The sequence below is a fragment of the Mus caroli genome, unplaced genomic scaffold (assembly GCF_978045245.1).
Source record: "Mus caroli unplaced genomic scaffold, Mus_caroli_1 scaffold_9, whole genome shotgun sequence".
NCBI lineage: Eukaryota > Metazoa > Chordata > Mammalia > Rodentia > Muridae > Mus > Mus caroli.
Window position 1 is genome coordinate 18606218 of NW_028227264.1, and position 13503 is coordinate 18619720.

General features: G+C 43.2%; 1 protein-coding gene across 2 annotated transcripts in view; it reads left to right on the plus strand.

The window, feature by feature from the left end:
- The window catches only part of Hbs1l (HBS1 like translational GTPase), a 72312-nt gene that overhangs the window by 57282 nt on the left and 1527 nt on the right, over window positions 1-13503 (plus strand). For both annotated transcript variants that reach the window (XM_085842678.1, XM_021173802.3), the window contains exons 13-16: window positions 824-928; window positions 4497-4587; window positions 4946-5054; window positions 10942-11042. In XM_085842678.1, the coding sequence (XP_085698804.1) occupies window positions 824-928; window positions 4497-4587; window positions 4946-5054; window positions 10942-11042 (406 nt within the window). The remainder of the gene's footprint in view (window positions 1-823; window positions 929-4496; window positions 4588-4945; window positions 5055-10941; window positions 11043-13503) is intronic.

Below are 13503 nucleotides of genomic sequence, written 5' to 3' on the forward strand. Positions count from 1 at the left end.
GGTTATCTGTTGGAAACAGCAAGCGGTGGTGTGTTTAACTGGGGTTCTGACCTCCTGCTCTCTCTCTGGGCAGCTTCCTGCTTCCTCCCTCAGCTGTCCTGCTGAGGTGACACACTATGGTTCTGACTCCTGCTGTGCTTATATTTGCATTCTTTTGATGGTGGTGGTTGTCATATCCATCCGTGACACTTTTCTCCCGGGTTTTCTGTGACCCACTTTCTCCTGCCACCTCATTTTTGTGGCCTGTCCCAGGGTGTGTGGGCTTCATTTTCAGGTCCTGAAATAGTGTTCTCATGCCTCCTTTCTCTCCCTCTGCCTGCTTTTCACGAACTACTGTCTGTGAGTTCCCCTAACTGAGGCTGTTAGCATCCCTCCTTAGTTCTCTGTCTCCCCTGTCCCTCACCCAGAGCCTGCACCCCAGTGTGCCGCTGGGGATTTTTGGGTGCACAGTGTGTGTGTTAAGCCACAGTTGAGGCCCTGGAGTGCACTTGCCTTTGTCTTTCTCTTTCCTGGCCCATGCTGCTTACAGTGAACAGCTCTCTTTCCTTCCCTTACCTGAGCTTACAGAGCTCCTGGCCTTTACTACTCAGGGAATATCTGCAAAGGCACGAGCCTTCAGTTTCTGTAATCTGAATACTTTTATTTGCAAGGAAAACTGGAATGTGTGGGTGCTCTATTTAGTAGAGGTGTCGAAGCTGACCTGACGATTGTTTGCTGTTCATTTGACTCCTGGCCTTTTATAACATGTGGGAAACAAATGTCATCGTATTAACTACCAGATAACATTACTGTGTGCTTCACATGCTGTTGGTATGTTTTACAGATCAAGGATCTGGCTTTTGTGTGACTGGTAAAATTGAAGCTGGTTATATCCAGACTGGTGACCGACTGTTAGCCATGCCACCCAATGAAACCTGTACTGCTAAAGGTACTGACGCGTCTGCAGCATGCTTCTGCTAAGAGGCCTTGAGACAGCAGATTTCTGCTTCAGTAATCTAGTTACAACTCCAGAGTAAATATCCTCTTACTGAAATTGTAACTAACTGTCAAAATGATACTAACTGTTGAACGCTAAAGTGTAAAAACATTAAACTATTGTTTTCCTGTTGTGGCATATGTCTATGTGTACACATAACATTCTGAGCCTGGCAACACTCTCTTTTGGGCACTGAGTCATGAAATCTGGTGTAAAACTGAACCAACCATATACATACCAGACAGATTCTTGTAAAATTACAATTGTAGAAGAAATTAAAGAATCCACCCAATAATAGCTAGTCAGTAGCAGGCAGCTTGTCACCATAGAATTTGTATTTCAGAATCAGTTCACAGCTTTGATGATGTTTATACCTATATGTGATACCCTTGATTGCGTCTCTCTCTCTCTCTCTCTCTCTCTCTCTCTCTCTCTCTCTGTGTGTGTGTGTGTGTGTTTAAGGTAGATAAAGGAAGACCTAAGTTAGAGACCAACCCGAAAGGCTTACTACTGAAGCTGGTTTAAGTTGCCTCCTCCGCTGTATTTCCAGACCCACACTGATGACGGTTGATACCTATTCCAACCTTAGATTGAGCCTTTCCTGTGTATAAGCTCTTGTCTAAATTTGGCTTGAAAGTTCTCAGTTCTACTTAGCCTTAGTCTGACTTCTTGCTAATTGTGTGACTTCAGAGTAAAGTGGAAGATGTTTTAGGATAGAATAATAATATTTCTAAAAAGTATAAGCTGAAGTATAAGCTATAAGAAATGTTAACATTTTACTACACTCTTCTACTCTTAATTTAGTTTGTGTTCATAGTTTTCCTGACAGGTTTATACATTTGAATGTACTTTTTAAAAAGTTTGAACTTTAAGTCTTTCCTGCCACTGCTTACTCTTGTCTTCCTAACTCCACTTAGGTGTTGGACGCTGAATCTCTGTACCTGTTAGGTAGAAATACCACTGAGCCACATCCCCAGTGCTTGGTATTTGGATTTATGGTTTGCCATATACCTCCGGATGGCTTTGAACTCAATCTATAGCCCAGGCTGGCCTTAAGTATGCCACGGATGCTTAAGTGCTGAGATTCATGTGTGAGCCACCATGGGCATCATAAGAAATTAGTAAATATCTGTTTAGGTAATATACTCAAGCTGTATTTAAAGATAATATGGTAATGGAAAGAAATTCTGTTTCCATTTGACCACTTTCTTCTTGCCTGACAGAGACCATGGTGGTTCTATTTAGATGAAGAATAATAAGTATTTTTAAAAGACAACTTTCTATCACCCTGTTGTTTGCAAGTGCAGCTCTCTGCTTCTGTTTTTAAAGTGATGAAGACCCAAGACCCTGGGTGTGGAGGTGGTTCAGCTGGTCAAGTGCTAACCATGCCAGCAAGAGGAGCTCAGTTCAGTCCCTAGAACCCACATGGCAACCATTGGCCTGGGTGCTTGTAAGCCTAGAACTGGAGAAGCAGGCAAGCAGCTTCTGGGCTTCGATAGCAGCCAAACTAGCCCTGCTTGGCAAAGTCCTGCCTCAGAACAAGCAGCAGAACAGAGTGAGATGATTGAGGGCCATTGACCTCTGTCCTCCATGTATGTGCTCCTGTGTGTGCATGTGTGTACACGTGTACACACACACACAGAGACAGAGAGACTGAAACACTTGGAAACACTAATTTTTAAAAAATCTTATTCTTAATCAGCAGCTGTTAATTAAGAACATGATACTAAATTAGCATTTTGGACCTTTTAGCTCTTAATACTGAGTGCCTTTAGTGACCTCTCTGGAAGCCTGCGCTGCTCACTGCTGTCTTCTCCAGACGGAGACTAAGCATTTCCTTTATTTGCACTTGTTCAGAGACGTCCCCTCTCTGAGGGGCTTGCCTGGGGCTCCCAGTGGTCCCAGCCCATGACTCTGACTGCTGTTTTCACTGGGTTCACCTTGCTGGTCTGCGCTCTTTGTCTGAATACGTGAAGTACGTGTTTGATGGACCACAAGAATGGAGGCTTGATGGCCATCAAGTAGCAACTCCAAGTCGCACATTAGTGACATCAGACTTTATAGAGTGGTGGCTCGTCCTCAATCCCAGTATTGGGGAAGCTGAGGCAAGAGGAATGCTGTTACTTCTGGGACATCGTGGCTTAGATGATGGCTCGCCTGGGATGTCTGACAAAACTTGACACTCAAGTATCTGGAGAGTCCTGACTGACCAGGAGAAAAGCCCGTAGAGGCTGGATATGAGATAGGAAGATGCTTGAGAGAAAAACCAAGATAACTACTTTAGGAAATCTGTCAGTAAAAAAGATAGTCCAAAGACAATTTTTACTTTATTAAATTAACTACCTTGTATTTTTCACATCCATGTTTCCCAGGAAATACAGATATGGCCATTTTCTGTTACATTTAAAAATTAAATTTAACTAGTTGATATTTGACTAACATTTAAATTAGTCAATTTTATATTTAAAGTTTTTAAAGTTAAGAATATTGTCCTAAAAAAACATGTCATATGAGGAGGAAAGTATAGTTTTATAAGGAAATGAGAGGATTATGATTTATTAAAAACAAGTCAGTCCAGAGCAGTCCTCCTATGGCTGGTCTGCACACCGTCCCCATCACAGGCCTGACATCCAGGGAAAGGTAATTTAACCCATAAATATTTCCCATCACATGAAGCCATGTGAAATTCATTTCAAAGCCATTGAATAAGGAAGCTAAACACTGCCATGAGGAGCTGTTCTTTGGGACTGTTTTGGAATGAGTAAGTGTATAGGGTTATAGGGTTATAGAGGTGGTGGTGTCCTGCACTATTTTTAAGTTAAGTTTTATTGCTGTTTCCTAAATTCTCCCTCCTGTAATGAGTGGTGGTATGCAGACTCTAGGAGGAAGGCGTCTTTGAGCAAGAATAGTTAAGGGCTTGCTGAGTGGGCCCTCAGATTCTGACCCCACCCACCTCCAAGCACACGGCTTCCGTTAGGTCATTCTCTAACTGAAAACAGCTTGTCCACTCTAAGGGCACACTCCTAGGATCCCAGATCCCAGGACTGCAAGGCAGGAGAATCCCAGGACTGCAAGGCTGCAAGGCCAGCCTAGGCTATGCATTAGTTGGAAGGATGGAAGGAAGGGTAGGAAGGCTTAAGGGAATAAGCCACTGGTGTCACCTTTGCCAGTCCTGTCTTTATGCCATTAGGAATAATTTAATAATATTAATTATTTGAACTATATGCCTTAACTGCCTGTGCCTGTTAATAGCGGTGTTTAAACCAAGCCTGCTGAGAGACTGGCTTCATTGTGTAAATGAGTTTAAATATTTGGTTACATGGGGAGCACCTGGCCTCCTGTGGGCTTCCATCGTGTTTAGGGAGGAGCTATAGAGCTTCAAGTCTGCTTCCTCCATGCTAGGTTCCACTTGTCACTGCTGAGCCATTCAGATTGAAAGTGATGGGCTCAGTGAGGCACGCTCTGGTTGTGTGGCTCTGCAGAGATGTTTCATGCGGGCTTTGGTTTTCCTCATTTCCAGGAATCACTCTGCACGATGAGCCTGTCGATTGGGCAGCAGCAGGCGATCACGTGAATCTTACCTTGGTTGGGATGGACATCATCAAAATCAAGTGAGTAAGAACAGGTTTAAACAGGCTTTGTGTCAGATCAACGGTTTCAGGCTGCATGAGTTAGCAATCCAGTAGTTTATTTTAGCCAGAATTTTATTTAACCAAATATAATTTTAGTAAATCCCATCTAAAGTGGAGTTAATTCATGTTGGCACACAGACTTTGTGTGTACTTGGGATAAAAGCTGTAATGCATGAAGCTGTAGCTGGGGCAGAGGGTCCTTAAGAGAATTTTCTTATTTGCGTAATTGTTGTACTTCCTTTACAGGTAGACTTTCTACATTGGTTCACTCATCTCTCTCTCTGTGTCTCTCTCTGTCTCTCCTCTCTCCTCCCCCCCCCCCCCTCTGTTGTTACAGTGTTGGCTGCATATTTTGTGGCCCCAAAGAACCCATTAAGGCTTGCACCCGCTTCAGAGCCCGAATCCTCGTCTTCAATATTGAAGTTCCGATCACTAAAGGGTTTCCTGTAAGTTTCCAGTGCTCTGTCCTTGCTTCTGGGAACTCGGGGAAGTATTACCTCTCCCTGAAACATGCTGCTGTTTCACAGGAACGTCTTTGCTAATTAGGAAAATAAGTTAGGATTTGAAAGTAATTTTTTGGTTTCTTATTTTGATTCATATATATGTGTGTGTGTATGTATGTGTATATATATGTGTGTGTATTATATGCATGCTATTTTCTGTAAATTTTATCTATAGTATATATTATATAAAGTGTAGTTCTATAGATATATTCTACACATCTATCTATATATTATTGTCTATATCTATCCTATTATTTATTTCCTGTGTGTGGGTGCTTGTCCTCATGTATGTCGGTACATTATGTGTGTGCCCACAGAGACAAGAAGAGCATGAGGTCTCCTGGCACTGGAGTTACAGGCAGCTGTGGGAATCAAATCCTATTAATGAAATATTTATTCTAGCTAGCCCAAATAAATGCAGCATTTTATTTACAAACTGTGAGCCTAGATTGGGCAGGTTCTACACAGCTCTCACCCATATCCAGATCATAGCCCCTTGCTACCTTCTGTGTGAGTCTCATCTGGGCTGCTTTTGCTCCATCAGCCTGTCCTCAGGATGCCCTTCTCCTGATCACGTGGCCTCCTCCCCTCTCCATCTTCTCTCTCCTTCTCCCCTGTGGTCTCTCTCAAGACCCCTCAGTTGGTTCTCAGGTCCTACATTTCTCTCTCTGCCCAATCACAGGCCTTTTATCAACCAATCACTTTAAATTGGGGAGCAAGGTTTACACAACAAAGACCAGTATACATGAGCATGGATTGGTGTGGATGGCAACCAGATTTGGGGTTCAGAATTTGTATACATAGCCACAGGCCAACCCCAAATAGAACCCAGGTCCTTCGAGAGTGCAGCAGGGCTTTTAACCCTTGAGACACTGCTCCAGCCATTATTTGATTCTTGAGTTTGAGACCTTTTCAAGAGAAGGTATTGTTCATAATACGTTGATTCAAACTGCTGATACTATAGTTTTTCTGGGAGAGACGACAGCCTTCACTGAATAGTAAGGCTTACTAGTACTTTTTAATTTGGTGCTTCTATTTTATGTAATATATTTTCAGTATTTTTGATTACAAAATTGATAGATTAGCTTTAAAGGTTAGAAAGCCACAGAAATAAGAATATTATGTGATTGGGTAATCTATAGATCCCTTCTGTTAGTGTGTAGATAGTCTGTTTCATGCTCACATGCTATCTTCCCAGCATCTATGTGTTACATGTAGTTTTACTCTACTGCCTTTGCTCCAGGACCAGCCTCGCCACCAACCCCTCCCAGCTTTCCTTTAATCCGTGGATCACACACACACACACACACACAGTTTGTTTCTTTTCAGCTTGTTTTAGGACACAATTGCTGTGCTAAAGCGGCTCATTCAGACCCTGCATGAGGTAACTGCACTTGAGCACTTTCTCTGTGGGATGGGGGATTTCTTACAGTGTTTCCTATCCTAGAAAGATGGTACTTGTGGGTTTCTATGTCGGGTGTCGTTTTCTTCTTGTGGACTTAAGACCACACACTCGTGCAGTTCTCTGCATTTGTAACTTAAGAGTCAGGCAATTCCTTCCCCATCAGATCAGTGTGCAGATGCTCTGTGACAGCAGAGAGTGAGTGTTTCTCAGTGAGCTTAAGAACTCAGCCTTAAAGTCCCCATCCCCACACAGAGCCCTTGTTTTTATAAATTCAGAAAAGCTGTTACTTACGTAAGTATGCAGTATTATTACTGACCCCGTATTGTAATCTAGGAAGATGTGCAGCCTGGATTGACTAACTATACTAATTTCACTTTTTATTCCGATCTTGAGCCTGGGAACCTCTTCCAAGGGAAGACGTGAAGTCAAGCAGGAGCAGAAATTGATCTTTCACCTTGCTAAAGCTTTGATGGTGTTTGAGGAGCCAGGAAGAAACTTACATAGGACACTCATATTCACCTTATGTATGATTCTTATTTCTGAATAAATAGACTCATTGTGTTCATTAGGCATTTAAATACTTTAATAAGCATATTGTATTTTTAATTCATGTTTTAAAAAGTGTTTCACCAAAAGAGTTGTTATAATTGAATATTTCATTGCTAACCATTTAGGACTCCTGCATCAATCAGCAAATAGGTCGCAGTTAATTGTTTTGGGATGAATGAAGCAGATTCCTGGAAAAGGAGGTTATGGGAGGCGTGTTTACTCACGGAGTAATTAGTATTTAGCAATGGAGGGAGGGCAAGGCGGCAGTTACTTTGAAGAGTAACACTATCTTCCTGTCTATAGTTTCTTAAAAGCCAGCATCAGCTGAGGCTTTTCCTCTGTTTTAAGAGACTACAGCAGTGGTTCTCACCTCCCTAACACTGCGACCCTTTAGTACAGTTCCTCGTGCTGTGTTGAGCCCCACCATAGAATTATTGTTGTTGCTACTTCATAACTGTAATTTTGCTGCTATCATGAATCATAATGTAAATATCTGATACACAGGATATCTGATATGGGCACCCAGTCAAAGGAACTACATTCCACTCCAGAGGGGTCATCCCCACAGGTTGAGAACCACTACTGTACTGCTTATCACAGTAACATTGGAATGGGAAAAGTGCTTATACCTACCTGCTATTGTAGAAGAAAATTAAATAATTCTTCCTAAACAATTAAACTTTTTTTAGTTAGCACTTAATTCTGCAATGATACGTATACAGCTATGTGTAAATTTCCCTTCGTTGTTATGGTGAGCTACAGAGGAAATTATAAGATGTATTAAATTTAATTTCTATTTTATTTTTGTAGTTATTGTATCTAAGAAACTTTGCATTGTTAAGAACATGATTTGGAATACTCTGTATAATTGCAGTATACAGCTGCAATGGTTATATAATTATATAAGAACAAGAACCTTATCCCGGGACTAAAGCCTTGCAGTGATTGATCTGAGTAGGATTTAAGAGGATAGTCTAGTCAGCAACTGTCTTCTCACTCTCGGTGTCCTGCACTGTGGGTAACATTCTTAATTTTGAAGAAATCCAGTTTCTTTTCCTTATCTGTGCCTTTGGTGGCAAGTCCATGAGCGCAGGGTCCAAGCCTGCATCACCAAGCCTTCGCCTGGGTTTTCTTTAAGAGCTTTGTGGTTTGTCTTGTGTGTAGTTGGCCGTGTGGTGCTGGGCAGAGAGAGCCTCACGGCCATCCTGTCCTGTACGTTGGCTCGTCGGCTTCCTCCCCAGGGAGCAGTCTTGGCACCTTTGTTGAATATCAGATGGCCATATATTTGCTGAGTTTTAAAAAGGCTACTTAAGGAAGGCTGTTTATTAGTTACCTAACAGTAAAGCTTAGTAAAACACTAGATGATTTTGTTCTCATCACCAGTGAAGCAAAGTCAGTCCCTGATGCCCTTAGGCCGGTCTCTTTCAGAATTCAGAAATGCTAAGAATTTTATCAGAACACTAAATGCACACATGCTGTTTAAAACTCTTCATAGGAAGAGGCAACGCCCAACACCAGTCGGAAACACATTGCTTCTGTTGTAACTTGTTAATGTCAGGAACACAGGAAAGACAACAACAGACTTAATTGCCTGCACAGTTTACAGCAGATTTAGGAGAAGCGCTCTTTGAGTTTTCAGATTGGGGGGGGGGGTTGAGCTCGGCACCCGTGTTGGCATTGTCCAGCTTACAGACGAAGTAGACTCTTGTTCAGTTGTCACTAGGTGACTAGGAACGGTCAGGCCAGGACTCAGTCTCTCATCACTTTCCAGTTAGCACAGTGCTGAGATGCTCTACCTTATGAGTGAGTTTGATTTATATGTAATATTAAGACATCAAGATGATATACAGTAAATTCGCTTGTTTTCAAATGGATGTCTCACTTATGTCCAACAGTGTTTTTGTTTGTTTGTTTGTTTTTGTTTTTGTTTTTGTTTTTTTTTAGCTAATACAGGATGCTGTAGAGAGAGAACAAAAAATGAAATCTAAGCCCGTGTGTTCGTTCACAGCCCAGTTGTTAGTCCTGGTGTTATTCTAGGGTCTACACACAGCTCAGCAAATGGTGGGAAGACCTCAGGGAGGTTCATGAGGGTCACCTGTGTCTTTTCTTTGGTATTTGGGACACCATGAAGACCTAGTCATGTGTGAGGTTAGTAGGGAATCTGGTCCTGAAGAGATGTCTCTTAGATTCTTATCTTATTTCTCTCTCAGTGGGTAGCACTTTAAGGTCTGTAGCCATTGAGTACGTGGAGCTGGTCTCCTCTCTGCAGCATGTGGCGGCTCTGCCTGCTCAGGGCCTCCTTACTTTGGAGTCTTTGTACTTCACATCATTAAGTACCACTGAGAAAGAAAATCGGGTTACCTTTTTGGAGTACTAGAGTTTCAGTGCGCCATTATTGCTTTTGATACGAAGGTTCCCAAAGTCTAGGCTTGCATATCCACAGCCCCCTGCACAATTTTTATTTCCTTTAATTAACTCTTCTTCCAGGATGGCGGGGGCAGGGGGGGGGGTAGGACCCACTATCTAGTGCGTGATGTGCAAATCCTCGACCTGTATCCTGGGTGGCTTCTCTTTCCCACAGTGCAAACTATTGTGGTTAGAGGTTCCAGATATAACATGTCTGTTTCTACAAATGGCCCAAAATGATGCTTACAGAGCACTTAAAAGTGTGGTGGCTTCCTGCTTCCTGAGAATGCAGTCTTGCCCTCTTCTCAGATGTCAGCATGCTGGCAGCATGCCCTCAGCAGATGATTTCAGGAAGGATGGTTATCTGTGTTTTGACTTTGATTGGGATCTGCTAGAGCTTTCTCTTTTTTTCTTCATAAAAGCTTCTTTTCTAAAACAGAAAATTGTGCCCATGTTATTTCTACGGGACTCTTAGGAAGCCAACATGGGAAGAGCCAGGATTTGTAGTTTCAACTGTCTGAGGTGTGAAATTCAAGCTGACAGAAGTTCCATAGCTACATTAAATGACAACTTTCTGCTGTACACTCAGTCCACAGTAGTCAGTGTATGACATAATCATCTAGTCCAGCTGAGAGCAGGGTGTTCAGGGTGGGATGGCCGTAGATGGTCTGATGTATTTGGACCTTCCCCTGTGCTGGCTGCCATTGATGTCAGACGATGTCTGAGCATCCTCATTTTAGCGAATGGACCTTAAGTGGATAGGTTACGGAAGTTGGCCCAGGTGGAAGTGATTTGAACCCTTGTGAGTTACACTTTAAACCCTGTCTAGTCTCCTATATAGATAAAACTATTGCCTCTAAATTCTGTTACGCAGTACATGGTACTCAGGGATGCTTATAAATGTTGCTCTCCTTCATTATTTCTGCATATGGAATATTTTATTCTTGTGGCCCAAGAATGGATTAGTGATCCCTGCTGGATATGATGTATCTTCCTCCCTCCCTCATTACTGGTGACGAAGCAGTTCACTTGCTGAACATCTATCTGTGCTTCTGGGCCCGTTACCTCCTCCTGCCTCAGTGCTGTAAAAGCATAGGCCACGGAAACTGGCCTGCACACAGATGGAAGTAAAAGGCTTAGCTTCTTAGAGTCATTCCCTAAGGCTCCTTATCATGTCACCATGGTGGTAAGTGCTGTAAACAGTAGCTGCTTTTAACCTTTTCAGTGATTCCAAGGTACCGTCATCTTCACCTATCCAGAGGGACAGGGGACAGGCAGGCTGTATAGCCTACTGAAGTTCACACGGGGCAGGCTAGACATTTGAAGGAGCCTCTCACTAGCGCGGGACGTAGAGTTATTAGGGAGTGGTGGCGCTGTGGTGACTGATGAGTGATTTGTCATGTGCCAAAAGCAAAGGCTGCTGTAGCAAGTAGTTCTCGGTGTTCCCATTTGTCTGTCTGTCTGTTTTAGGTGCTGTTACACTACCAAACCGTCAGTGAGCCTGCTGTTATTAAGCGATTGATTAGTGTCCTAAACAAAAGTACTGGTGAAGTCACAAAGAAGAAGCCCAAGTGAGTGTTTTAATGCAGAAACCGTAGACACTAACAGTGTAAGCAGTGCCTTAGCGATAAGCTCGAGTGTGTGTGTGCTGGGTAAGTGGGATCCAGAGGACTTTTCTACTCGACACTTTTTAGTGACTAGTAATGTACATAAATAAACATTTAAGGGATGGGGAGATAGCTCAGCTGATAAATTGTGTGCTTGCTGTGCAAGGGTGGGGACCTGAGTCTTGTCCTCAGAACCCAGAAGAAAGCTAGGTGTTGTGTACCCACTTGTAATGGCAGCATGCAGGAAGCAGAGCCGCGCAGATCCCTGAGGCTCACGACCAGCCGAGCTCACTCACCAGGCTCACTGAGAGACCCAGTCAAAGAGCAAGGTGGGCAGTGCTGAGGAATGGCATCCAAGGTTGACTTTCATACACGGCTCTGCATGTATGAACACTCATGTGCAGTCACCTGCACATACATATGCAAACATACAAACACTACACAAACAGGAAAGCTTTCGTTTAGGAGTGTTAGATATGATTCAGGTTATGTATGGTAGTGATGGGAATTATAAATAAAAATATAAATGTATGTGTATGCATCAAGCCACAGATATTGATGGAGCAAAGACATTACAAATGCTAGTCCTATATTATTTTTTTCTAAATTTAAATTTATTTGCCTTTATTTAATGCACATTGATGTTTTGCCTGAATGTATGTCTATGTGAGAATGTCAGATTTTAGAATTATAGACAGTTGTGAGCTGCCATGTGGGAGCTAGGATTTGAACACAGGTCCCTAGAAGAGCAGTCAGTGCCCTTAACCACTGAGCCATCTCTCCAGCTCCAAGTCCTCTGATCTTAAAGTTGAATTTTAATTTGTTGCCACTTGTTTTAGATTTCAGTCTTGTGCTTGCCTTGCCTCTGTCATCTGTGCTGTGAGCCTGTCCCCTAGTCTAAGAAAAGGGTCTGTGCATGCTCCTAGTGCCTTCCTTTTCTAGCCTGTCCACATGCCCTTCTCCTGCAGTCATCACCTCTGCCTTGATTTTCTGATTACTGCTTAGTGTCTAGGCTGAGTCAGCACAGTTCTCTGACACAGTAAGTACTTTCTGAGAAACTTAGCAGCCTGTCATAAAAATAAAGTAATGAAAGTACATATTGCAAAATACAGATTCTTATTTGGTCCAGGTTAAGGCCATCCCAGTTTGCTTGGCTGCCTGCAACTTGGAGTTTCCCTCATCTTGAGCCTATGGGGAATCCCACCCAAAATCCCCTTCTTCTCTCACCTTCTGCACCTGTGTTAGGGGCCGGGGTTCCTCCTGGGCTGATGTGCTGACTGCCCGTGAAGAGAGTCTGCTCTCAGGAGGGAAGGGCTGCTCTGCCTCTCTCTTGAAGGAGTCCTTAGCTTCTCACATCACATCAGTGTGTACTGTGATGCTCGGGGAGCACCACACTAGAAGAATGGCGTTACTCAAGCTCCATGTCTTCTAGGCTGTCATGAGTATATTCCTGTGAGTTATGTCCCCAGCAATCACATGAAGCAGGAGAGCAGCACAGCTTACAAGCAACAGAGACAGGATTTTTTTCTTTTCCTTTTTCTTTTGATGCAACTGTGCCATATTTTCTGTATTTCTTTCTCTTTTTTCATTTTATTTTTATTTATTCACTTTACATCCTGCTCAGTGCCCCTCCTCCCAGTTGTCCCCTCCAACAATCCTTCTTCCCTTCCCTTGTCCTCTGAGGGTGGAGGCCTCCCCTGAGTTTCCCCCCCCCCCATCCCCGCCCCAACACTGGCACATCAAGTCTGCAGGGTTAGGCATTTCCTCTCCCACTGAGTCCAGACAAGGCAGCCCAGCTATAGGAACATATTCCACAGACAGGCAACAGCTGTAGGGACAGCCCCTGCTCCAGCTGTTCAAGACTCTCATGAAGTTCAAGCTGCATATCTGCTACACATGTGCAGGGGGCCTAGGTCCAGCCCATGTATGTTCTTTGGTTGGTGGCTGAGTCTCTGAGAGCCCCAAAGGTCCAAGTTAGTTGACTCTGTTGGTCTTCCTGTGGAGTTCCTATCCCCTTTGGGGCCTGCAATCCTTCCCCAGCTCTTCCATAAGAGTCTCTAAGCTCCATCCACTGTTGGCTGTGGTGTGTGCATCCCTCTGAGTCAGCTGCTGTGTGGAGCCTCTTAGAGGATAGGGGTTGTATGTGGGGCTGTTTGTCTGGGCTATATGATTCAGACAACTGTGTGGGGACCTCTTTAGTTTATACTGGCTTATCATACCTACTTTAGAGTTTTTCTCCCTGTACCTGCTACAAGATGTAGTATAACATACTTAGCATGTGTGAGGTCCATGGTTGAATTCTTGAACGCAAAAATAAATACATTTAAAAAGAGGATTAAGTGTTAGTATCCTGATAATGTTAAACTTTAGTATCATTTACTTTATTAGATAGCTAAACTTCTTGATTTCCCCAAGGAATGGTGAG